General features: G+C 38.5%; 1 protein-coding gene and 1 long non-coding RNA gene across 2 annotated transcripts in view; one reads left to right on the plus strand and one right to left on the minus strand.

Annotated features, from left to right (window-relative positions):
• Positions 1-15,408: 15,408 nt before the first annotated feature.
• LOC131395250 (uncharacterized) lies at positions 15,409-25,000 on the minus strand. Its single transcript, XR_009216311.1, has 3 exons — positions 24,481-25,000; positions 20,645-20,692; positions 15,409-15,525 (listed from the first exon to the last, which is right to left on the minus strand). It is a non-coding gene; the product is annotated as an uncharacterized LOC131395250 (long non-coding RNA).
• A 229-nt stretch (positions 25,001-25,229) lies between these two features.
• CSTF3 (cleavage stimulation factor subunit 3) overlaps positions 25,230-27,033 on the plus strand; it is a 71,630-nt gene continuing 69,826 nt past the window's right edge. The window contains exon 1 of the mRNA XM_058527192.1: positions 25,230-25,370. Within this exon, the coding sequence (XP_058383175.1) occupies positions 25,344-25,370 (27 nt within the window). The 5' untranslated portion in view covers positions 25,230-25,343. The remainder of the gene's footprint in view (positions 25,371-27,033) is intronic.

Below are 27,033 nucleotides of genomic sequence, written 5' to 3' on the forward strand. Positions count from 1 at the left end.
CCCCTCTAACTATAATTAAAAATAAAACTTTAAATGACAGCTGTTGAAATAAGTAAATAATTTGGTAATTCCCTTTTGAAAATAAGTCTAAATAATACCTTTTTAGTTGCTTAGCAAAATATGTATTACAAGTAAATTATGCTCAAAATAAGTATATTGTATTAAAATATAGATATTCCTTAAAGATCTTTTTTTCTTGGAAAAATTTACCCTCTCTCACAAAAAGATTCCAGAATGTGGCAGGTGGGTGGTGCCTATAGTCTTACAGCCTAAGCAAAACAAACTTAGGAACAGATTTTAAAAAATAGATTAAGTGTTTTCTAAGCTACTGCTTGTCTACACTAGCCAGCTGAAGGCTTTAAATAATTTGATCCCTACAACTGCCAGGTCCAACTGGAAGCCTTGAACAAGGCCTGGATTTACTGAGCCTCCAACAGGTGCAGGCTAAGTACCGGCACTGCCTCCCTGGGTCTGCCGCTGAACTATGTCTGTGCATGTGGAGGACGCCACATTCTTAAATCCAACAGGACACTAATTAAATTAATCCACATGCCTCTTGTTTCGTCCCATCTTCTACTATCATATTACCTAATACATTCCTCTATTTTTTCTTCCAGAGAAATACTTAGCACAATGTGTCACATATGAGTTTGTTTTCAACGTTGCTTTTGTAAGCAAGATCTCTCTTATTACAGTTTGTTTTGGAAAGCAAATTAATTAATAATTATTTTCTTCCTATTGTTATTGATCTTTCTACTCAGCTGACTTTTCTATATTAGCACTTACTGAGCACCATTAGAGTTGCTCAGGTTTTTTCCTTTTACACATTTATAAGATGCATAAGAATGTACTCATTGCTTATGTATTCAAATATATTCACAGAGAAAATTCAGACATACCTTTTATATAATCAAACTGAAATAAGTTTTCCTATCAAGTTGAATAGAAAATCACGGAAGAAAAGACCCCTATCATACCACTATTATGATATTATTATAATATCATAATAAGATCTGTGCCAGACATGCAGTAAATAGAAGTTTAAAAAACAATAGCTACCTGGATATCCACATGCAAAATAATGAAGCTGGACCCTTACCTTATACCATGTACAAAAATTAACTCAAAATGGATTGAATACCTAAATGTAAGACCTAAACCTATAAAACTCAGAAGAAACCATAGAAGAAAAGCTTCAGGACATTGGATTTGGCAATGATTTCTTGGATATGACACCAAAGGCACCAGCAACAAAAGCAAAAATAGACAAATGGGACTATACCAAACTTTACAACTTCTGCACATCAAAGGAAACAATCAACAGAGTGAAAAATCAACCTACAGAAATGGAGAAAATACTTGCAAATCATATATATGATAAGAGGTTAATATCCGGAATATATAAAGAACTGTTATAAGTTAACAACAATAAAAACAGATAACCCAATTAAAAAAATGGGCAAAGGACTGAATAGACATTTCTCCAAGGAAGATATAGAAAGGGCCAACAAGCATATGAAAAGATACTTAACTTTACTAATCATAAGAGACGTGTAAATCAAAACCACAATGAGACATCACCTCATTCCTATTAGGATGGCCACTATCAAAAAAACAAAAATAACAAATATTGGCAAGGATATGGAGAAATTGGAACACTTGTTTACTATTGATGGGAATGTAAAAAGCTGTAGCCATTATGGAAAACAGTCTGGAGTTTTCTCAAAAAATTAAAAACAGAATTATCATATTATCCAGCAATTCCACTTCTGGGCATATATCCAAAAGAATTCAAAGCAGGATCTCAAAAAGATATTCATACATCCATTTTCATTGCGGCATTATTCACAGTGTCCCAAGAGGTGGAAGGAACCAAAATGTCCATTTATGAATGAATGGATAAACAAAATGTGGTATATACATACAATGGAATATTATGCAGCTTTAAAAAAGAAGGAAATCCTGTTATATGCTATAATATGGATGAACTTCAAGGACATTATGCTAAGTGAAATAAGCAAGTCACAAAAGGACATGTACTGCATGATTCCACATATATGAGGTATCTAAGGCACTCAAAATCATAGAAACAGACAGCAGAAAGGTGCTTGTCAAGGGCTGGGGAAAAGGGAAGGGAGAAATTAGTGTTTAATGAGTATACAGTTTCAGTTCTGCAAGATGAAAAAGTTTTAGATCTGTTGCTCAACAATGTGAAGAATACTTAACACTACTGAATTGCACACTTAAAAGTGGTTAAGATGGTAAACTTAATGACGTGTTTTTTACCATAATATAAATAAGTAAACAAATATCAAGGGGGGGTACCAATAGCTGCCTTCCTCACAAAATTTTTTCTCTAACACTTTTTTCTCCCCCCGCCCAAAGTTCATAGAATTATTTTTTCCAACTTTTTATTTTGTTAAATCTGAAAAGCAAAAAACTTATAAGAACTGTAAATTGAATACTCATCTAGATTCAATTGTCAACATTTGCCACATATGCTTTCTCCCTCCCTCTCCCCACTATGTATACACATATGTATATAACATGTACACATGTATACGTGCACACATACACAGACATAATTATTTACACGTCAGGGGCAGACATCAGAACACTTTACCCCTAAACATTTCAGCCTGTATCTCCTGATAACAGGGATATTCTCCTGTATAATCATAATATAATTATTACACTTATTAAAGAAAAAATATTCATGACATTTGTTAAAGACTGTAAGGCAGATTTTATTCAGGGAAACTACTACAGTGGGGTTTTGTAGTAGGGGAGAGAGCTTGAGCTCAACTCCAACAGCAACAAAGACAAGTGGGGATTCATAACCAAGGCACAGGGTGGGGGTTAGTGGATAGAGGAAACACCAGGGGTAGGGAGGTTCTGGCTAAACTGACTTGCCAGGATTCTTGCTGAAGGCAGGCCAGGGTGATAAGATACAGAGGGTGAGGGATGAGGAATTTGATCAGATATCAAGAGTGGTTAGATACCAGGGGTGGGAGATTTTCCATAAACTGACCCAGCAGGATTCTTGCTAAAACTGTACTAAATGGGCCAGAGAGAGAGCCCAAGGTAAGGGGCATCGTCAGAGGACTCAGAGGAGCCTGACTCAAGTTCAAAGGAGGGAGTCTTTGTCATATTTGGGAAACTTAACATGGATGCAGTATTATTATCTACTATATAGTCCATATTCAAATACCCCCAATTGCCCCAATAATGTCTTTTTTACCTATTGTATTTTGTTTTGTTTTGATCGAGGACATCCGATAAAGGATCACACTTTATGTTTAGTTGTGACGTCTCTTTGGTCTCCTTTAATCTACAATAGTTCCTCACCTTTTTTTTTTCTTTTTTTTTGGCTTTCACAACATTGACACTTTTTTTTTTTTTGAGGAAGATTGGCCCTGAGCTAACATTTGTTGCCAATCTTCCTCCTTTTTTCTCCCCAAAGCCCCAGTAGATAGTTGTATGTCATAGTTGTACATCTTTCTAGTTGTTCTATATGGGACACCACCTCAGCACGGCTTGATGAGTGGTGCATAGGTCTGCGCCCAGGATCTGAACCGGTGAACCCCGGGGCCACTGAAGAGGAGCGTGCGAACTTAACCACTATGCCACTGGGCTGGCCCCATGTTGACCTTTTTTAAGAGTCAGGACAATTATTTTGCCAAATATCAATCAATCTGGATATCTCTGATGGTTTCCTCACGAGCACATCTAGGTTAAAAACTTGGCAGGATACAACATTGTTAATCTGTGTCCCTTCCTATCAGGGGATATACCATAAAGGGGTAACTCAACAGGCTGGGCTGTTCAAACTCTGCACATTCCAAAGAAAGGACTGGACCTTGACCTGCTCCCAAGAGATAACCTCTGAGCCCTGGGAATATCCTGCCTGAAAAGGTGTGTTTGCCTTAGGCCTTGAACCATCCTGTATCAGTTTGACCAGATAATTTACGATAACAATTCACTTTTGGTGAATACCTGTTTTTATAAGCCTGAGGCCCTGGACCATGCTGTACCAGTGTGACCTCCAGGGGTCTGGAGACTGGGTACCTAAGTTCAGTCACATGGTGCTACATGCCTATGTGACTGACCCCCAATAAAACCCTGGACACCAAGGCTTGGGTCAGTTTTTTCAGTTGGCAACACTTCACACGTATTGTCCCACACAGTTACCAGGAGAATTAGGTGCTGTTGTGTGACTCCACTGGAGGACAATGGGAAGCTCACTCCTGGTTTCTCCAGGGCCTCGCCCCATGCTCCTTCTCACTCACTGACTCTAATCCACATCCTTTTGCTATAATAAACTGTAACTGTGAGAATAACAGCTTTTTTGAGTTTTGTGAGTGCTTCTAGGGATCATCGCCCCTGACGGGATCCTGACATCAGTTTGCTTCATTCTTGGTGTTCGTGGTGTTCATTTCGCTATGCTCCTCCTGAATTTCCCTGATGTGAAGACACCTTTTCCCTTTGTAATTAGGGAGTATTCTGTACAGGGATACTTTGAGACTGTGTGAGTGTCCTCTTCCCCAATAGCTTTTCACCTAACAGTTTCAGTATTTATTGATAATTCTTGTATGAATCAATTATTACTATGGGGGCTATAAAATGGTGATTTTTTTCTCTAATAACATGGACTCAGGTTCTTTTTTGTTAATCAATGAGTTATAATCCATTCCTATTATTATTTATTTTGATGCTCAAATTGACCAATATTTGATTAGTGACACCCCCTTCAAGCTGGCTCCTGTGCTCCCATCAGGTTTTCTCACTTCCTTACTTTCTGATACAATAAGATGTTCTGAACTTACCTTGTCTTCCCCTGCCCCAGCATTGGAATCAACCATTTCTCCAAGTAGCCCTTGTTCCTTTTACTTTCTTTGAACATTAATTCCAGAAAGAGATATCTACAGGCTCTAGGAGTGATGAATAGCAAACAGTCAAATTGTCTACTAGGAGGAAAATTTCAATCTGCTTACAACCTTAAGAGGCCCTGATTGTCAATGAATCTTTGGACACTTCTTCAGGAAAACCTCAAGCATGCTACCTTCCTCATTCTCTCATAGGAAAAGTAAATGTGCTGTGTGTTAACACAGTCTGCTCTGTATCCTATGACCAACACTCTAGGCAAGGGGTCTAACATGTAACAAGATTCCAGAGAAGTCGAATTGTTCCTTTTCTAAGGAGCCAACATCTTCTGATCTTCCAACTTTTACTAAATCTGGTCAGAGCAGACTACCAGGTCAGACTACCCCACATCTTCCACTAATGTTTCAGTTTAGGGGTTGAGGACCTATTGATCGCACCTCTTTATAGCAGTGGGGCATCCCATATTCGGAGTTTGCTTTAATTTTGAATCAAATGGGAAGTGACTGGATGGTTTTGAGCAACAGGGTGACAGGATCTGGTTACATTTTTCACGGGATCACTCTGAAAACTATACAGAGAATAGACTGAAGGGGATATGATAACTACCGGAAAGGGCTCTCAGTGGCTTACCGCAGAAAGCATAATCTATTGAGGGCCTCAGCTGCGGCATTTTGAGGTCATGCTTTGCACTGGCTGCTCTCAGCCTGTGACTGAGCACAGCAGGGATACCAAAGCAGGCCCGTCTCCAGGAATCACAGCCTCCTCTGACAGATGACTTGGGCTCAAGGACTTTTCTTAACTGCACAGCAGCCTAGGACTGGTCTATCTAACCTTCCTTCTCTACTTCTGGGGTCAAACTTGCATCACAGTCTGACAGCTCTCTTGGCCTCTCCTACTTCCCTCCTCCTTTTCTCCCACATGCGTTTCCCATAATAACTTTCTTGTACATTTAATCCTGTCTTGGCATCTGTTTCTCGGAGAACCAACATGGGGATTAAGGGCAGAAGTAGGGAGACCAGTTAGAAGGCAATCACAAAAATCTAGGTGAGAAATGATCGTTGCTTGGAGCAGGGTGGGGGCAGTGGGGTGGAGACAAGTGATCAGATTTTGGCTTTTTTTTTTTTTTTTGAAGATAGAATTGCTAGTAAAGAGAGATGTGAGAGACAGTGGTCAAGGATGACCACATTGTTTTGGGCCTAAGCAATTGGAAAGATGTAGTTGCCATTTTCTGAGATGGTCAAGCCTGGGAGAAGAGCAGGTTTGGAGAATAAGATCAGAAGCTTGGTTTTGGACCTGTTAAGTCTGAGATACTATTAGGTTCCCAAGTGGAAATGTCATACAGGCAATTGGTTCAATAAGCCTAGAGTACAGAAGAGAGGTATTGGCTGAAGAAATAAATTTGGGAGTTAGCACATAGCTAGTATCTGAAGCCACTGAACTGAATTTGATCACCAAGGAAAAGACTGTGATAGAAAAGTTCCAAGAACTAAGTCCTGGGGCATTCTAAATTTGAGAGATAAGGAGTATTCAGCAAAAGAGACAAAGAAGGAAGATTGTCATAAGTGCCCAGTGAAATTAACTGGCAACCATTGATCTGGTCTCCATCCCTATAGTTCTTCCTTTCCTAGAATGCCATATACATGGAATCAACTAGTGTGTAGTCTTTTTGAGTCTGGCTTCTTTCACTAAGCATAATGCATTTGAGATTCATCCATACTATTCTGTTTACCAATAGTTTCTCCTTTTAATTGCTGAATAGTATTTCTTTACATAGATCTCCCACAGTTCATTTATTCAACACGAGTTGATGGACATTTGGTTTGTTTCCAGCCTTTAGAGATTATGAATAAAGTTGCTACAAACATTTGTATATGGTTTTTGTGTGAAAACAATTTTTATTCATCTTGGGGAAAATATTTATGAGTGGGATTGCTGAGTCATATGGTAAGTAAATTCTTAACTTTATCAGAGATTGCCAACTGTTTTCAAAAGTTTCAAAAGAACAAAAACTTAAATTTTGATGAAGTTCAATTTATCAATATATATATTTTTTTTTGTGAGGAAGACTAGCTCTGAGCTAACATCCATTGCCAATTCTCCTCTTTTTGCTGAGGAAGATTAGCTCTGAGCTAACATCTGGGCCCATCTTCCTCCATTTTGCGTATGGGATGCCGCCACATCATGGCTTGATGAGTGGTGTAGGTCTGCGTCCAGTATCTGAACCTGTGAACCCCAGGCTGCTGAAGGGGAGCACGGGAACTTAACTACTATGCCACCGGGCTGGCCTTATCAATATTTTTTGATGGATTTAATATGTTTTTGGCATCATATCTAAGAACTCTGCCTAATCCCAGGTAAAAAATAAATTTTCTCCCTTGCTTTTTTCTAAAAACTTTATAGTTTTACCGAGGTTTATGATCCATTTTGAATTAATTTTATATAAGGTGTGAGTTATAGGTTGAGATTTAGTTTTTTGCATATGGATATGCAATTGTTCTAATACTGTATGCTGAAAAGGCTATCCTTTCTCCATTGCATTACCTTTACATGTGGTCAAAAATCAGTTGGCTGTACTTGTATGGGTCTATTTATAGACACTCTGTTTTGTTCCATTTGTCTATGTGTCTATGCTTTTGTCAATAAGACTGTCTTGATAAGTCTTGAAATCAGGTAATGTAAGATCTCTGATTTTGTTCTCCTTTTTCCTTATAAATTTTAGAATCAGATCATCAATATCCTCAAAAAAATTCTGTTTATATTTTCATTGTAATTGCTTTGAAATACAGATCAATTTGGGGACAATTAACAGCTTCATATTTGATAAATCTAACATTGTCAACGAGCTTCCTGTCATCATTTTCATAGTTGCATTCTAATGTTTAAAGACCTTTATTAAAGTGAAGTCTAGAATTTATTTATACTTTTTAAGGGAATTTAGTAATTAGGCATTTAAATGCATACTGAGTTTCTGGAAGGCAGAGACTGTATTCTATTTATCTTTGAATCACAGTATACAGAAGATTCAAAGTACAGAATAGGACCTCAATAAAAGTTTGTGGATTAAATATTTACGTATGAGACTTTTAAACAATTCTGATATCCTCAGACACAATGAAAGATTGGGCATGTGGAATTTCCATGACGCAAGAGGAAGAAACAACGACTTCTCCTTTCTGAAAAGAGCCATAGTATGGCCCCTGAAGCAAGTACGAGTAACAGGAAAGAAGAAACTATGCTCAAACTTTTCACCCATCACAAGACTTAGATTTGCAATATGTCAAGGCAAATTATTTTACAGGTGAGACTCATACAGTGACACATTGTACCTAACTTCTTGCATGTCAATATACAGACAAAAAATTGATCAAGAAATGAGAAACTCTTGCTAGAACTGGTTAGGTTTGCTTGTTTTTGTCATTTATAAAAACCGTGCATTTTTTTATTTGGTCCCCATAGTGGATTTGTTTTTAAGATTTCACTTTAGGAGAAAACTAATTGCATGATTAAGTATTTTACTAAAAATCCCACATTTTTGTTTGTTGTTGAATAATACTATGATAATCATCATCAACCAATTTCCACACAGCTGTAGGTCAAAGATAGGTATAAGGGATATGTCATGTCCTTTCTGATACACAGATGGTACCAAATTATTTTACCAATAATTATGTGACCAAGGTCGCCAAAGGAGTAAAAACCATCATTATTTTTTCTCTGCTACTGTTTGATTTGATGTGCTTCAAATAAATGATTTTGATGTGAAACCAGAGTGCTCAGATTTTTAATCTTTTAAAACCCTTTGTTTCCTTCATTTTAATAAGGCTCTATCAGCAACAAAAGCAAAAATAAACAAATAGGACTACATCAAACTAAAGAGCTTCTGTACAGCAAAGGAAACCATTAAGAAAATGAAAAAGCTACCTACAGAATGGGAGAAGATATTTGCAAATCATATATCTGATAAGGGGTTAATATCTAAAATACAGAAAGAACTCATACAACTCAATAGCAAAAAAAACCCAAACAATCTGATTAAAAAGTGGGCAGAGGGCCGGCCCCATGGCTTAGCGGTTGGGTGCGCGCGCTCCGCTGCTGGCGGCCGGGGGTTCGGATCCCGGGCGCGCACCGACGCACCACTTCCCTGGCCATGCTGAGGCCACGTCCCACATACAGCAACTAGAAGGATGTGCAGCTATGACATACAACTATCTACTGGGGCTTTGGGGGAAAAAATAAATAAAAAAAAAAAAAAAAAAAAAAAGTGGGCAGAGGATCTGAATAGACATTTTTCCAAAGAAGATATACAGATGGCCAACAGGTACATGGAAGATGCTCAACATCGCTAATCATCAGGGAAATGCAAATCAAAACCACAGTGAGCTATTACCGCATACCTGTTAGAATGGCTATTACCAAAAAGACAAGAAATAACAAATGTTGGTGAGGATGTGGAAAAAAGGGAACTTTTGTGCACTGTTGGTGGGAGTGTAAATCGGTGCAGCTACTATGCAAAACAGTATGGAGGGTCCTAAAAAAATTAAAAATAGAACTACCATATGATCCAGCATTCCACTTCTCGTATTTATTTGAAGGAAATAAAAACACTAACTCGAAAAGAAATCTGTATTCTCATGTTCAATGCAGCATTATTTACAATAGCCAAGACATGGAAACAACCTAAGTGCCCATCAATGGACGTGGATAAAGAAGATGTGGTATATCTACACCATGGAATATTATTCAGCAATAAAAAACAAAGGAAAACCTGCCATTTGCAACAACATGGATGGACCCTAAGGGCATTATGCTAAATGAAATAAGTCAGAGAGAGACAAATACTGTATGATCTCATTTATATGTGGAGTCTAAAAAAAAAAAAAAGTCATAGAACCGATTGGCAGTCGCCAGAGGTGGAGGTTGGGAGTGGGTGAAATGGGTGAAGGTGGTCAAAAGGTACAAACTTCCAGTTATAAAATTAAAAAAAAAAATAGGCTCTATTTATATATATTGATTAACACACAGTGAAACACATTTGAGAAATCCCATCACCATTAAGATGGATCAATTAATTGTTCATCTTAGAATCATTTAGGAATTGTTTGTCTGTGTATATATAATAGGCAGTGCCTTTCTACATGACTACCAACTAGTGTCTAGACGAAAATGATAACTTTATTAATCCATTGTCAATTAAACAAGCATTTTAAATTATTTTTCCAAGTATAGTGGTGGATTTGCACAGATTATTTTATTCTCTTCAGGCTCCCTTTGGACCAAGAAGAGATAATTGTCAAGCAGTTGGCTGGGGCTAGCGGTGCACACTATGATTAAGGAAGCTAGCAGAGATAAATGAGCCACACTGGGATCAAAACTATGACCTCATCGACAAAGAGTTCCAGCTAACCGGCACAGAGATAATAAATACATACTTTTTGGAACTTTGCTTCCCCTCTTTTCCACAAGTGTTTTCTGTCAAGTCACTGAAGTATGAAGACATTTTATTCTCTCTGAACTTCCAGCAGAACTCTTCGTGCCAGGGATGGCACACTCCATCCTCTGTGTACTGTCACCAGTACAAAATGAAACGACCGTCAGAGAGTCTAAGTACTTGTTGCCTCATAAAAGGAATTTAGAAGAGCCTTTGGATGAAAATCCCCCCACACAGTGTAGTGGTAGCATTGCATCATTGTGCAGAATATTATTACACCAAAGACTATGAGGCATGCATACTGTACTGAGAGTCTTTTGTGGCCAAACTCATGTCCTGAAAACAGACATGGCATTTTAGATAATGTAAATTTATGGAGATTGCAGATTTTTCTCCTAGAAAATGAATACATCTTTTATACAATTTCCAGGATAAAGGATAATAATGAAACCGTGAAAGCAAAGTTCCAAAATATTCATTATTTTTACCCAACATCAAGTTGTTTTCGGAGTTGGTAAATCTGTTTTTAAAAATTATTTCTGGGTCAGGGCCGGCCCCGTGGCTTGGTGGTTAAGTGCACGTGCTCCGATGCTGGTGGCCCGGGGTTCGGATCCCGGCATGCACGGAGGAACCACTTCTCCGTCCATCCTGGGGCCGAGTCCCACATACAGCAACTAGAAGGATGTGCAGCTATGGCGTACAGCTATCTACTGGGGCTTTGGGGAGAAAAATAAATAAATAAAATCTTTAAAAAAAAAATTATTTCTGGGCCAGCCCCATGGCTTAGCGGTTAGGTGCGCGTGCTCCGCTACTGGCGGCCCGGTTCGGATCCCGGGCGCACACCAACACACCACTTCTCCAGCCATGCTGAGGCCACGTCCCACATACAGCAACTAGAAGGATGTGCATCTATGACATACAACTATCTACTGGGGCTTTGGGGAAAAAAAAGGAGGAGGATTGGCAATAGATGTTAGCTCAGAGCCGGTCTTGCTCAGCAAAAAGAAGATGATTAGCATAGATGTTAGCTCAGGGCTGATCTTCCTCACAAAAAAAAAAAATAATAATAAAATAAAATAGGGGCCGGCCTGGTGGCGCAAGCGGTTAAGTGTGCGTGCTCCGCTGTGGTGGCCCGGGGTTCACCAGTTCAGATCCCGGGCGTGCACTGACGCACCGCTTGTCAAGTCATGCAGTGCCGGCGTCCCATATATAAAGTAGAGGAAGATAGGCATGGCTGTTAGCCCAGGGCCAGTCTTCCTCAGCAAAAAAAAACAGGAGGATTGGCAGATGTTACCTCAGGACCGATCTTCCTCACAAAAAATAAATAAATAAATAAATAAATAAAAGAAAAATTATTTCTATTTCAGGGGCTGGCCTGGTGGTGTAGCGGTTGGGTTCATGTGCTCCGCTTCAGCAGCCTGGGGTTCGCAGGTTCGGATCCCAGGCGCAGACCTATGCACCACACATCAAGCCATGCTGTGGCAGCATACCATACATAAAATGGAAGAAGACGGGCACAGGTGTTAGCTCAGGGCCAATCTTCTTCAGCAAAAAGAGGAAGATTGGCAATGGATGTTAGCTCATGGCCAATCTCCCTCACCAAAAAAAAAATTTTTTTTTCTATTTCAATTGAATCATTTGGTGAACAAGCTCACATAAAAGGTGAGGGAACACAGAAAAAGAAGGGGAAGGAGGACACAAATTGATAATTTATCAAAATGTGGTTGTGACACACTTCAGGTTGCAAAGAACAGAAGTTCATTCAGCCTTAAGGAAAAAGGAGGTTAACTGTAAGGACGTGCGTGATTTAACATTATTAAGCCATTTCATGACTGAGACAATTCCAGGACTGGTTATACCAGTGTCCACATAGTCTCTCTCTCCTGGTGTCTCTCTTTCAGCTTCAGTCTTTCAAGTAGGGTACCTGTGATTGGATTGCTTACTTCATCAGTGTGGACTCTGTCTATTGGGTGGATTCTGACTCAGGTGCCCATCCCTGAAAAAAGCATTTAGCTTCTTCTCTTAAGAGGCAATAGAAGGCAGTATAAAGTCTGTATCACACCAGATAGTATAGACCCCACATTTTTAAAAACAAAAAATAGCCCTCTATAGAAATCAAAATTGTATATACCCAATGTTTACCTCAATGGAAAAAAATGTATGCATGTGATTGAATAAAAAAGGGACTATTTGAAATAACAACTGGTTTTCAAAGTGGTGAGATTATATTTGGCTTTTTTTTTGTCTCTCAGTTTTTGCCAATATTGCTGTTCCAGGGCTATGACTAATTTAAGAAAGTTTTTAAAATACTTAGAACAATGAATGTAATTTAACAATGCCCAGATTTTTTTTAAACTGACTATCTCTAGTCTTTTTACTTTTCAAACCATTTTAAACTCAAGCAGCAGACTCAGATTAAATTTAGGAAATGTGTAAAAGATATGTTTAATTAACATTCTAATTTAAGGTGAGTCAATAGTCAGTTTCATCATGTATGTTGGAGAATTCATTACTTGGAAGTGTTATACAGATTTTAAAAAATAAAATCCCAGATATATTTGTGTCCTTCTCACACAAGCTTTTAAAATATTTGCTGAACCCTCTACATAGCTGTAGTCATGTGCCTGTTAACCTTTTTGTAAAATAGATCAAAATATAAAAAGCAGACCGAAACATGAGGAAAACACAGCTGTGAGGTTGAGGATGTGGGGTAGGCATAATGTATTTATAGCAAGTGAGTATACTATATAAAGTATAACATACACCCAGCCTTTTATGACCAATTTTAATTGACATGAGTTTAAAATTAAAAATAACTGTAGAAATCTCCTAAGAATTTTAAAATATCCAAACAGTTGGTTAACAGAGCTTTGGCTTTATTATTGTGATACTTAATTGATTTTTTCAGATCCCAAAGAACCAATATTAGCTTCCATAGCCAGCAGATACATTTCAAAGTGTTTAGGATGACGAATCAGGTGGAATATATATTCACCAGAGTGCCTAATCACAATGATTGCTCAGTAATTTAACAATCACCCTCTATGTTTCTAATAAAATTCTTATGTAAGTTATAAGAAGTTAGTTCCTTAATAATATGGTAAGTATACTTGGACTGTACTCAAGAATTCTGATTAATATTTCTCATTGATTTGCATTAAGGAAGTAATGTTCTTACCAAGTTTAAGCATCAAGTGGAAATTTTGTCTGCCACCTGGGGGATTCATGGAAACACTGCACGTGGCAAAATTCATAGTAATAAAATACCACAATACGTGTATTAATAGTGTTATATTTGTCTTGTGAGTGATGTTGGCTGATATATATGTATTTACGTAATTGTGTCCAATGAGGTAGCGGCAACATCAAGAAACCTGTATTCTGGATGTCAAGGGATGAAAGTGTTTCCAGAAGGGAGTGACGGGCTTCATCCAACACTGCTGATGGATCAAATAAGATGAAGAGGACAGAAGACTGACCACTGCCTTTGGCAATTGGGAGGTCATAGGCGACCAGGACAAGAACTGTTTCTGGATGTTTTATGGTTTTTATTATGAGCATATCTTTTCATTTATGTCATTTTTCTAATCTAGTGCTGATGGAGTATAGGGAATTACTAATTTTTGTAAGTTGATCTTCCATTTAGCCACCTTACTGTATTATATTATTATTTCTAACAGTTTGTCAATTGATTTACTTGTATTTTCTAGGTATAAAATCATATTGTTTTGAAAATACTGACATTTGTCTTACTTTCCAACGTTTATACGTCTTTGGGCATTAGCCGGGAACTCCGCTGCTGTGTGAAGCAGTAGAAATGAAGGTGGCCTTTACTGTAATTTGAAATGATTTGTTGTAGATTTCTGGGAAATATTCTTTATCAAATCGGGAATTTTCCTTCTATTCCTAGTTTTTTAGAGATTTTCCTTTTCTTAAATCATAAATGTGTGTGGAATTTTAACCAATAATTTTTAACAAATATAAAATGATTTTCTTTTTTAAATTGTTAATATGACAATATATTCATGAATAGATTTCCTAATGTTAATCCCTATTTATGGATAAATCTAACCATCGTGTATTTTACATTTTCTTTTAAGCTTGCTGCTGTTTTCACTTTGCCAATTTTGATTTTGGATTCTTACAATTTTGTTCACAAGTAAAATTGGCCTTAGGATTTGTTATGAACTGCCAACCTTGTACAATTTTGGTATCAGAATCATTTTCAGCTCTAAAGTGACGTTGGGAGTTAACGAAAGGAATGAACTAAGTAAATTCTAAAAATGTTAAATAAAAACTGTAACACAGGACAAATTCCCAACCTCTAGTTGATGATGTACACACTTCAACTGATAGTTAACACAAAATTCTGACTGCTTTTTAATTCACTTAAAAGTACTCTCTCTGTTAGAGAGTAGATATAACCTAGTAGAAGAGATAAAATACGAACGCAAATATAACGTGAGGCAGTATGTGAGTAGTGTTGTGAGGACTGTCATAAGGAGTTTAGAGGTGGAGATTATTTCTGGCTTGGTTGATCTGATAAGGTATCATGTAAGAACATCTGGAGGAGGGCAAATATGTGCAACTTACAGTATCACAGAGGGCCAATCTCCCTTCTATATAAAGAGCTCCTAGAAATTGAGAAGAAAGGAAATAACACCCAATAGAATAACGGGCAAATGCCAGGAATAGAGACTTCACAGGACAATACACATGGTCTTTAAGATATTAAAATTTTCTCAACTTCACTTATAATAAAAGAAATGCAAAAGAAAACTTTACTGTGATAACACTTCTCAGGTTGGCAAAAATCCAAAAGTTTGACAACATACTTTGTGCAGCAAGACTGTAGAGAAAGGGGCTCTCTGACATTGAGGGTGAGAGTGGAAAATGGTATAAGCTAACAAAATCAGAAATATCTAATGTCTGCCAAAATGACAAATGTCTCTACCCTTTGACTCAACAATCCCATTTCTTAGAATCTATGCTGAAGACACCTCCACAAATAGAAACAATATATGCACATTGTTATTCATTGGGGCATTGTTTGTAATAGCAAAAGATTGGAGCAAAAGATTGGAACAACCTACCTGTCTATCAACAGGGAAATGAGCGGAACAAAGGATGGTACATCCATACACCGGAGTCCTATGCAATTGAGAAAATGAATGAAGATCCTATGTATTCATGTGGAGAGACCTCCGGATTATCTGTGATAAAAACGGTAAAAACAAAGTGCAAAACTGTGAAATAAAGAGGGGAGGGATAACAATATATGCAAATACACACATTTCTGCTATAATGAAATATATATTCTCCTAACAAAACTTGGCCTTCTGCAAAATTGCATGCTTAAACTAACAGAACTTATGTGAAAAAAATAAGATTAAGAGTAGACCATTAAAAATCTATGCTACTTTGTAACCAAGCACTAATAAAAGGAATCACTGGTACTTGGATGGTAACTTAGAACACTCAGAGAGGCAGCCTGAGGTGACTGGAGGCTGTCAGGATCAATACTGAAAAAAATATAAAAACAATATAGTAAAAATACCAACAACATTTTTTTTTTTTTTTAATTTTTGTGAGGAAGATCAGCCCTGAGCTAACACCCATGTCAATCCTCCTCTTTATGCTGAGGAAGATTGGCCCTGGGCTAACATCCGTGCCCATCTTCCTCTACGTTATATGGGACGCCGCCACAGCATGGCCTGACAAGTGGTGCGGCAGTGCATGCTCACTTAACCACTAAGCCATGGGGCCGGCCCCCTCAACAACATTTTAATTAAATCAGGGCTGGTGTGTGCTGAGACAATTCAGAATGAAGGTGAGCTCTGCACGAGTGGGGCTTTTATTAAGAAAGGCCTGGAAGGTACTGTGTCTTGCTATGGGAGTCTCTAGATCTTTCAGGGTGTCCACAAGAGCAATATATATCATAAGGATATTTAAGTCATTTTTCACTCTCATTCTCTCATGAGTGTGCAGCAGAGTTTTCCAGAGGCTACATGACATGTGAACATAGCAGATGCAGAAGCAGCCTGAGAATCCAGTGCTTTCTATTAGACCAGATATTAAAGAGATTTGCAAAATGTCACTCTTCCCATTAATTTTCTTTGTTTTGGAAAATATAGTTATTTTTCATAAACATATTTTATTTATATTAACTTGTTATCATTTTTTTATTTGTAAATAAATAAATATTTTAACAATTTACCACTTTTAATTTCTGTATAGTCCTCAATAATTTTTAAGAGTTTACAATGATCTTGAGACCAAAAGATCTAAGAACCTCTGCTATAGAGAAATTTTAGACTTCTTTCATTAGTGTGATTGATAGTAGTAGCATTGTCATTAATATTTGGAAATATTTTCTTTACATTTCTCAAAGATTTTAGTTCCTGGCTTGTGGTTTCTTTCATCAGTAGTGCTCTTTTCTTAATTCTTGTTAATTTCAATTCATGCCTAGACAAACCTTCCAATACCTACAGTTTTCAATTTCTTGAACTCACCTCCAGTGATCTTGTCCTCCAACCTACCTCAGCCACTCACTTCTATGGTCATACCCCAGATTTTGTCATTATTAGTAACTATAGATCCTCTGTGATCTCATTTTTCTGCATCCATTCTTTGATCACCACCTTCAATGTTTTTAGTTCATTCCTTCTAGAGATCCTTTGATGCTGCCATAGGTCCTCAAATCTGATGATACTACTATCTCTCACTCTTTGGTGTCCCATTTCCTCTCCTTACCCAGCTTAAATTCCATGGTCAATTGTTATAAACTCTCCCTTGCATAAACTTTCTACTCACATTCCTCCCTTTTTCTTCCTCATGCTCACTTGACAAAACCACACCCCTGGTTAAATGCAGCTCTCTTCCCCTAATCCACACATGTACTTGTGCTGGTGAACACAACCAAGCTGACTGGGCCACTTTAAATCCATGACCAGAAATCTCAGCGAGACCAATAGATTGCAATTTTACTATCTGTCCCTAGTCAATTCACCCCCACCCCTCCCAAATTATCATTTCATACCTTCCCCTCTCTCCTCCAACCCCCAAGTCCTCAACCCCAAACTTCTTCTCAGCGGAAGACCTTGATTCCTACGAGAAAATGGAAGTAATCACAAGGGAGCTTCCAAATACTCTTCTCAACACACCTGACATGTCCTGGCACCAACACTCACACACTCCACTCTTCTGTCTGTGGACTATTTCTACTTCCATCTCAGGCCAGTCCCTTCTCCATATGCATGACATTCATGCTCCTTTGCCTATCTTACTCCAGCACCTCTCCCTTTTATCTCTGATGTTTTACTTGCTACTGTATCATTCCAGTTATAAGACAAATAAATTCTGGAGATGTAATGTACAGCTGACTATAGTTAACAATACTGTATTGTATATTTGAAAGATGCTAAGACAGCAGATCTTACAAGTTCTCATCACAAGAAAAAAAACTGTAACTTTTGTGTACTGATGAATGTTAACTAGACTTATGTGGTAATCATTTTGTGATATATACATATACCAAATCATCAAGTTGTACACCTAAAACTAATACAATGTTATATGTCAAAAAAGAAGTGTCTGGAAGAAATATGCTTTGGCTGGGCTATAAAAGAAGGGGAAGTGGTCACTAATGGAGTGGCAGTGAGGACAAAGAAAATAAGGTGGACAGGAGCAGAGTCTACAGGGGCCAGCCGAATGAGACTGCTCAGAAAGAGATTAAAACAAATTCTTATGGGCTGCTGTCCTTCACCAGGCAGAATGTACCAACAAAGCAAGAAACAGAGAATGAACCTTTTCTTTCCCCAACGAATTCTGGCTACTTACTGAAAGCTATCTATAAAAAAATAAACATTTCTCCTGACTGCACTGTCCTAGTAGCTACTGTCTCCCTCTCCCTTTTCTTGATTTTGCAGGAAAATCTCTTCAAAAACTTGCTTTCTAATTCCCCTCCTCTCAAGCTTTCTTAAACCCACTCCATCAGGTACTTGCCACCATAACACCTTCAAAACTGCTGTAGTCAAGGTCACCAGTAACCTTTATACTGCTAAGTCCAGTGGTCAATGCTCAGTCTTCATCTTCCTTGACCTAGCAGCTGTATTGACACAGCTGATCACTTCCTTTTCCCTGATAAACTTTCTTCACACGGCTTCTAGGACAACACACTCTCTTACTTGTAGTTTATTGAAACACATTGGATTTACGAAAGTCTGTGAATTCCAAAATGATACCCAAAAAAGAAAAATCCAGGAAAAATTAATTTGTCACCATCTGAAGCATGTATTATTAATTCACTTTCTTACTTAAAATTTGATAATTAAAGGAGGAAAATTAAGCCTTTAACCTGCTTTCTAATAAACTAAATAGCCCTGTTCATAAGGGAAAACTTTTCGAAAGAATGTTAGTAATTAAATGTAAAAGCAATTATATAATCAGAAAATGATAATAAAATAACCTCTAATTAAATTAGCAAGTCAAAGATTATCAGTTGGTATAAGAACGGTTAGGTGAATAATTGACGAGGAACTTAACATGTTTGTGGTTCCAAAGAACATCATACAGATTACTTTCTAGTTGCAAGATGAAAATAATATAACAATACAAATGTTGGAATCAGACTGTCTCCATCCTAATCTACTATTAAGTTTTATCTTGTGTAATAGAATCTAATCGTGCCTTTCCAGGAAACTCATGGGAGGACATCATGAGGAAACAATGAGACAAATCCATAAAGTGTAATATTCTAAAAGACAACTGGCTTGTTGTCTTCAACAAATCAGTGTTGTGGGGGGCCAGCCAGGTGGTGCAGTGGTTAAGTACGCACGCTCGCTTCAGTAGCCCAGGATTGGCAGGTTTGGATCCCGGGCGCACACTGACGCACCACCTGTCAAGCCATGCTGTGGCAGTGTCCCATATAAAGTAGAGGAGGATGGGCATGGATGTTAGCCGAGGGCCAATCTTCCTCAGCAAAAAAGAGGCGGATTAGCATCGGATGTTAGCTCAGGACTTATCTTCCTTACAAAAAAAACAAAAACAAAAACAAACAAATCGGCGTTGTGAAAAAAGGAACTGTCCTAGATTAAAAGAGACATAAAGAACAGAAAAACCAAACACAACGTATGGTTCTGGATTGACTCTTGGTTTAAGCAAACCAGGTGTGAAGGAAATTTTGGGACAATTGGAAAAATTTGAATATGTACTGGATGTTAGTGATGTTAAGGAATTATTAATCTAACTAGATGTGGGAGGCTTATGTTGGCCAGGTAGGAAAATGTTCTTAATTTTTTTTTTTTTTTGTGAGGAGATCAGCCTTAATATCTGCCAATCCTCCTCTTTTTTTTTGCCAGGGAAGACTGGCCCTGGGCTAACATCCATGCCCATGTTCCTCCGCTTTATATGGGACGCCGCCACAGCATGGCTTGCCAAGCAGTACGTCGGTGCGCACCTGGGATCCGAACTGGCGAACCCCGGGCCGCCACAGCGGAGTGCGCGCACTTAACCGCTTGTGCCACCGGCCCAGCCCCTCTTAATTTTTAAAAGATGCAAAATATAGCATTCAGGGGCAAAATGTCATATTGTCATAATTTATTTTAAACTACTCTTTCATTAAAAATTACTTTTTGAAAATAAAATTTGCATTTGGAAGAAGATAAAATTGGAATCATACTGGCTATTATACACCAGAATAAACTCTAAATGGATCATAGATCCAAATGTAGGGTTGCCAATTAAAATGCAGAGTTGCCTACATTTGCCCATTGCAACATACTTATATAAAAAATTATTTGTTGTTCATATGAAATTCAAATTTAACTGGTTGTGCTGTGTTTTTATTTGCCAGTGCTGGCAACCCTATCTACATGGAAAAAATGAAACTACTGAAATAGTACTAAAATCATGAATGAATTTATTACCTGGGAATGGAGAAAGCCATTCCATCTTGGTCTCAAAATCCAGAGTGATAAAAGAGCTAAATTTTACTACATAACAAAAAAAATTTTTTTACATGACAAAAAGAAAGAGAAACCAACCACCTGTCCCTCACCCCCAAAGGCCATAAGCACAATTAAAAGATAAATGAGAAATAGGAATGAAATATTTGCAACCTATATAACACTCAAAGAGTTAATCTCTATAATATAGAGAGCACTCTTAAAAAACAAGACAGTGAAGACCAAAAATAAACAGAAAAATGGGCAAAAAGACATGAACAGACAGTTCAGAGTAAAAGAAAATGACCCTAATATGTATGAAAAGATCATAGTTTCACTTATAATAAAAGGAATGTGAATAAAACTATACTGAGATACCACGACTTACCTATCAGACTGGCAAAAATCCAAGTTTGACAACACACTGCTGAAGAAGCTGTGGGAAAAATAACTACACTGATTTTGGGAGTGCAAAATAGCACAATTCCCATGGAAGAGAGTTTGGTAAGATCTAATAAAATACATGTCTATTTACCCTTTGACTCAGCAATCCCACTTTTAGGAATGTACCCTGAAGATACATATCCATAAATGTAAAACAACATATGCACAAGATTATTTGCTGAAGCATTATTTGTATAGCAAAAGATTGGAAACAACACAGACATCCATTAGTAGGCTTGGGTAAGCTTATGGACATCCATACAGTGAAGTACTGGGACCAGCCCGGTGGCTTAGCGGTTAAGTGTGCACGCCCCGCTGCTGGCGGCCCGGGTTCGGATCCCGGGAGCGCACCGACGCATGGCTTCTCCGGCCATGCTGAGGCTGCGTCCCACATACAGCAACTAGAAGGATGTGCAGCTATGACATACAACTATCTACTGGGGCTTTGGGGGAAAAAATAAATAAATAAATAAAATTAACACACAGTGAAGTACGATGCAAATGTTAAAAAAAAAAGATGGAAGAAAATCTTTATTTTCATTATTTCATTCCCTACTTTACTGGTAGGGAGTGACATCCACAATAAACTAAGTAAAAAAGGTGTACAATAGTGTACCTTTTGTGAAAGAAATAAGGCGAAATATATGCATTGCTTATTTTCACAAAAAGAAACACTAGAAACATTAAACTGAAAACTAATAAAAATGGTTACCTATAGAGGATGGGAATGGGTTTGAGTGGGTGGAGGGGATAGAGACTGACGTGAAAACTTCTCTGAGAATACCTCTTTACATAGTTTTGATTCTTGAGCCAAATAACGGGGTTTTCAGATTTAAAAATAAAATTACATCTAAAAAAGCCAACATTAAAATTGAAAACAAATGGAAAGAGTTGAACTTAACTATATATCAAATTGCTCCGGTAAACTCCGAGAGAGAAGAATTATTTCAAGTGACTTTTGTACAAGGCATTCTGACTGAACATCCTTAATGTAACATAATCTAAGGACAAAAAGAACTTTAAAGAAATCTTAAACCTCACTCAGCAAATGTATTGTTATTGATTTTTTTGTGTGTGTGTGAGGAAGATCAGCCCTGAGCTAACATCTATTGCCAATCCTCCTCCTTCTGTTTTTTTTTTTTCCCCCAAAGCCCCGGTAGATAGTTGTGTGTCACAGCTGCACATCCTTCTAGTTGCTGCATGTGGGACGCGGCCTCAGCATGGCCAGAGAAGCAGTGTGTCGGTGCGCGCCCGGGATCCCAACCCGGGCCGCCAGTAGCGGAGCGCACGCACTTAACCGCTAAGCCACGGGGGCCGGCCCAGTGTTATTGATATATTGATATTTTAGTATTGGTATTTTAACTTAGAAACTTTTAAATATATTTTGTAGGAACCAAGATTTTCAGCATAAGAGAAAAGAGATACAAATGTAAAATCAATAAAGAAAAAAATGTTAAATTTGAATTGGAAATCAATATACGAACTCATAATTTAAAAAATACATTTCCTATCTCTGAGCACTGAAAAAGCCTAGAAGCAATGACATCCAGTGGCAAAGAGAACATCTACTGCCCACATCTTGAGTCTAATTACTATTCCGAAACTGAAGGAACCAGGATGCCTGAGACTGAGTCCAAGTCTGTGACAGGGAAAGTACATAAGTGGGCCTGGGACATCCTGTACCACTAGGCCAAGAAGTTGTCCAAGACTAATGGCATCATGTCAAAAAGACATAGGATCCACTCACCCTGTACGAAGGGACTCGTATTGGCCCCAAAAGAATAATGATTGCAATTGATTGAAACAACTTACGTCTTAAAAAACTCATAAATCCACAATGATACTCAAAAAGAGAAAGCCAGAAAAAAAAATTCATTTTTCACTACTTGAAGCTTAATATTAAAGCTTGAAGTTTAATATTAAATTGAACTCTTTACTTCAAAAATTGGTCATTAAAGGGAAAAAATTAAGCATTTACCCTGTTTTTTAAAGGTTAATGAGGAAGAAGACTTTTTCACAAAAGAGCTTTCTATTGATATAGAAGGAATAATGGAATTAGAACATTTTTATTTAATCACCAAATATTTCATTATTAATTCAGGAAAGATTAATCAATAGACGACCAAACCCTGGTGAAAATTTGCAGGGGAACAGGAAATGGACACCACGCCAAAGTCTTACTCTGCAATTACTTGTTAACTACAAAAAGTGAACTGTACCTAATGGAGAGATCTGATGGTCACCACCTTAAACAAGTGATCAAACTTAGCATCAATCAGTAATTTGATGTATCTCCTGATGTCATACAAAACGAAGTTCATAGCTATACCTATGACATATTCTTGCCAAAATGTTTAACCTGAATCTAATCACTCCAGAAGATGGAATATTCTTAGAGACAACTGGCCAGCTCTCTCAAAAAATTCATAAAAGATAAAAAGATGAGTGGACTATTTCTAGAATAAAAGAGACTGAAGAGATATAACAACGAAATGCAATGCTTGAAACTTGATTGGATCCTGATTTGTGAAAACTTCCTATAAAGACACTTTTGGGATACCTGGGAAAATTTGAATATGGACTGAATAGTATATATTAGGAAATACTTATTAATTTTTTTAGGTGCTATAATGGTACTGTAGATACGAAGAGTGTCCTCATTTCAGAAAAAACAAACTGAATTATTTTGGGATAAAGTATCATTATGTCTATAATTTACTTTCAAATTATTTTGCAAAAACACAAACTATATCTATAAATACATACATATACAGCAAACATGCCAAGATGTTAGTCAGTAGATCAAGATGGTGGGGATACAGTACAGGTATCTATTGCATTATTCTTTGAATTTTTATCTAAGTTTTTCATTAAAAATATTGCGGAAAGATGGCATTTGAGTCAAACTTTGAAGAATGGAATGTGAATACTATTCTTCTTTTTGTTTGTGTGAGGAAGCTTGGCCATGAGCTAACATCTGACGCCAATGCTCCTCTTTTTGCTGAGGAAGATGGGCCCTGGGCTAACATCCGTTCCCATCGTCCTCTCCTTTAGCCGCCAGAGTACGTCTTGACAAGCGGTGCGCCCGTGCGCACGGGGGAACGGAACCAGGGAACCCCGGGCCACCGCGCAGAGCGCGTGAACTTACCCACTGCGCCCCCGGGCGGAACCCTGAATACTATTCTTCAGGACTGTTGTTCTTCCATTAGTTCATCATAGACAAACTCAGAAGCAGATAAAAAGAGAAAAATTGTGACAATCTAGAGATAACTACTTTTCATGTTTTGAACTACTGTGTGTATACTACATATTTATACTACACATCCTATTTAATATACACTGTTTTCGTTTTCTGCTTTTTCACTTAACAATATGATGGATGTTTTTTCTGTCAGTAACTGTGTATCAGCATCAGCTGACTGGCTGCATGCCATTCCATTATAGAGATACATTTAACTAGTCCTGTATTGTTGGATGGTGTGATAAACATGTTAACATACCTCTTTTGCCTGTGTCTGATTACTCGGAAGGGTAAGAATTCAGGCTGTGGAAAGAGCGGAGGTGAAAAGATGTGCAGAGGCGGGGCGACTGAGCAGAGTTAAGGCATGTATGGGGAAAGCTGAGAAGCTGACTTGGTCTGGGGCGTAGGCCCCTGTGGGGAAGGAGGGTGGAAGGAGACATCGCATGCTGAGCCTCGAATGAAAGAATTTGAGACTTGCTCTCACGTAATCTCAAACTACGCCAGGTACTGTTTCGAGCACTTTCTCCTGTGTAACTTACCTAAATTGCAAGTACTACTGTTATTCCTATCGTAGGCCAGGAAACTGAGGCTTGGGGAATTTCAGTCGCCCGAAGTCACCCCGCTAGTGAGGAGGTCAGCCCTCTAGTGCGCCGCAGGCAGCACAGACAACGCAGCTCCGGAGCCTGAGCGCTATGATCCCCACCTTGCCGACGAGGAACCACGGTGCGACGCTGAGCCTAAAACGCGGCCTGCCTGTCTTCACAGCCTCAGACACAATAGCAGGTGGTAACGGTGTATGTTAATACGGTTTGATCTGTCCCTCTCATCCCCCAAAAGGGTAAAAAGCATTAGCCGAGACCATAGAAAACCTCGATGGATTCATCTCCAAAATATTGGAGTCATTTCACACGGCATTCCCCCCAAGTGGCCATCTGCCTGAACTGAACTGACTGGCAGTCAGGCTACAGCGGCGTAGATTCCCCACAGCTCGACGATTCCATTCCAAAGGCGCGCGAGCCTCCAGGCGGAACGGCTTCCCGCCTCCCCGCCGGTGGCAGCCAGCGCCGCAGCAGCCTTTTCCCCCCAGGGCCGTGACGTCAGCACAGACCTTGGGCCCGCCCCTGGGACCTCTCTGCTTCTGCGCGCCCGAGTGACCGGTCAGCTGTGCTCTCAGCTCCGCCCGCTGCCCCGGAAGTGAATGCAGAAGCCACACCTCCCTTCTCGGCCGGCAGGGGCGCAGCCATTTTAATTCATATCTGAGTGGGCGGTGGCGTTTCGTGTTGGCGGTCTGGCTCCGCTGGGCAGGGGGTAACTTGACTGGTTTGGGGGTGGGTTTTAGTTTAATTTTTCTTTTCTAGCTTCGCATCGCGGGCCAGTTCGCACCTTTTAATCAGCTGAGGCCATGTCAGCAGACGGAGCCACGGAACAGGTGAGGAAGGAGAGTGGTGGGGCCTCGTGGCGACCTCTTCTCTCCACGTCTCAGTTGGTCCGAGTACTCCAGCCATGTTCGCCCGAGGAAGGAGTCGCGGGTCTAATGAACCCGCAGGACCGCGTGCAGAGGGGTGGTGGGAATGGGAGCAAGATCTGACCGAGATTTAAAATTATTTTTTGGCTTTTCTGTCTTAGGCGCTCATATGAACAAATACTTGACTTAGACAATAGCCGGGAAGCCGCTTCCTGCCGTTTAAATTCGTGGCACTACTCCGATGGGATGCCTGCCTTTGATACCGTTTTGACGTTAGGAATTGATTATTTTAACGTGTACCCGCTGTTTTCGAAAAACTCAACAATATTCCCTCCGTCCCCTCTGCTGTATATACTGTACCCAGAAATAGGTTACTAGTTGAAGAAATTAAGATGAGACTAATTGGAGAAATAGATTCTTGCAAGAGCGAATGCAGAAGGAAGTTTGGGAGTAGAGCATGGTTATGCTGAGATTTGGGAATTTTGTGGCGTTCTCCCGCTTTCTTCTTTCTCTATCCACATTTCATTTTCGTTTTTCCAGCGATACAAATATTGCAGAATTTGATACATCGAAAGTGAGAATAAGTTGTAAAGAAAAGCAGCTGTTTTAGTATTGCATATAAGTGACGCTTAAATATTTTGAAATTCAGATTTTTAGATAAACAAGTTCTTTTGTTCTTTATTCAGAATTTTGTAGGATAGTATTTATCTCTTAGTTTGAAAGAGGAAGCTGATGTTTTAAAAGATGTCATTCAATTTGTTTATCGATGTAAGTCCTGGTATGTTTAGGTAAATAATTTTTAAAATGGAGGCTGGCTAGCCTGCGGAGTCTCAATTTCTTGAAATTTCCCTTTGCCATAGCAACGAAATACACTTAGGTTTTCGTTTTTCAAGTCCCCAGCTTATAACGTGGAGGCTGTTCTTGGAGGTTGACAGAGACGAGGCAAAATTCGAGCATTCCCGTCGAGTAGTCTGGGTGACTGTAAATTGCATTATGTCGAGAAAGTTTGGCTAAACTGAATTTTGTGTTTGCTTGTCGATTGATTTCAGTTCTGAAATCTTCGCAGTGTTTACATTTCACATGCTGTTAGAATAGCCAAAAATGCCAAATCTTAAAATTATATCAAATCTGTTTATATATAACTACCCTTTCTGTTTTTCTGGGCTCATATTTTGTCATCTGAAAGTTGAGGAGGAGTAATGTACTGAGGTTTCATTGAAAGTTTTTGGAATCCATTGTTAATTCTTAAATTTATCTAAAATTGTAATGACACTGAAATGTTGCTATGACCTGGAATAGTTCACAATTGTGGTGTTTTAAATGGGAGAGCTGGTGGTGAAAACTTAAGAGAAAAAAATTTCATCCAAAAGTTTTATTTTGCGAAGTTTAGAACATAGAAAAAAGTTGAGAAAGAGTGCAGTGAACACCTACAGTACAGTTCTTCACTTAGAATCAACAACTATTAAACGTTTTGCTATATTTGCTTTCTCTCTCTGTACATATTTATTTGAAAGTCAGTGGACACGTTTCAGCATTCTCTTATATAAGGACATTAATGCCGTTCTATGTAACCGTAATACCATTTTCCCACCTAAAAAAATTAATAGTAATACCGTATCATTTATAA

The sequence above is a fragment of the Diceros bicornis genome, chromosome 31 (genome assembly GCF_020826845.1).
Source record: "Diceros bicornis minor isolate mBicDic1 chromosome 31, mDicBic1.mat.cur, whole genome shotgun sequence".
Lineage (NCBI taxonomy): Eukaryota > Metazoa > Chordata > Mammalia > Perissodactyla > Rhinocerotidae > Diceros > Diceros bicornis.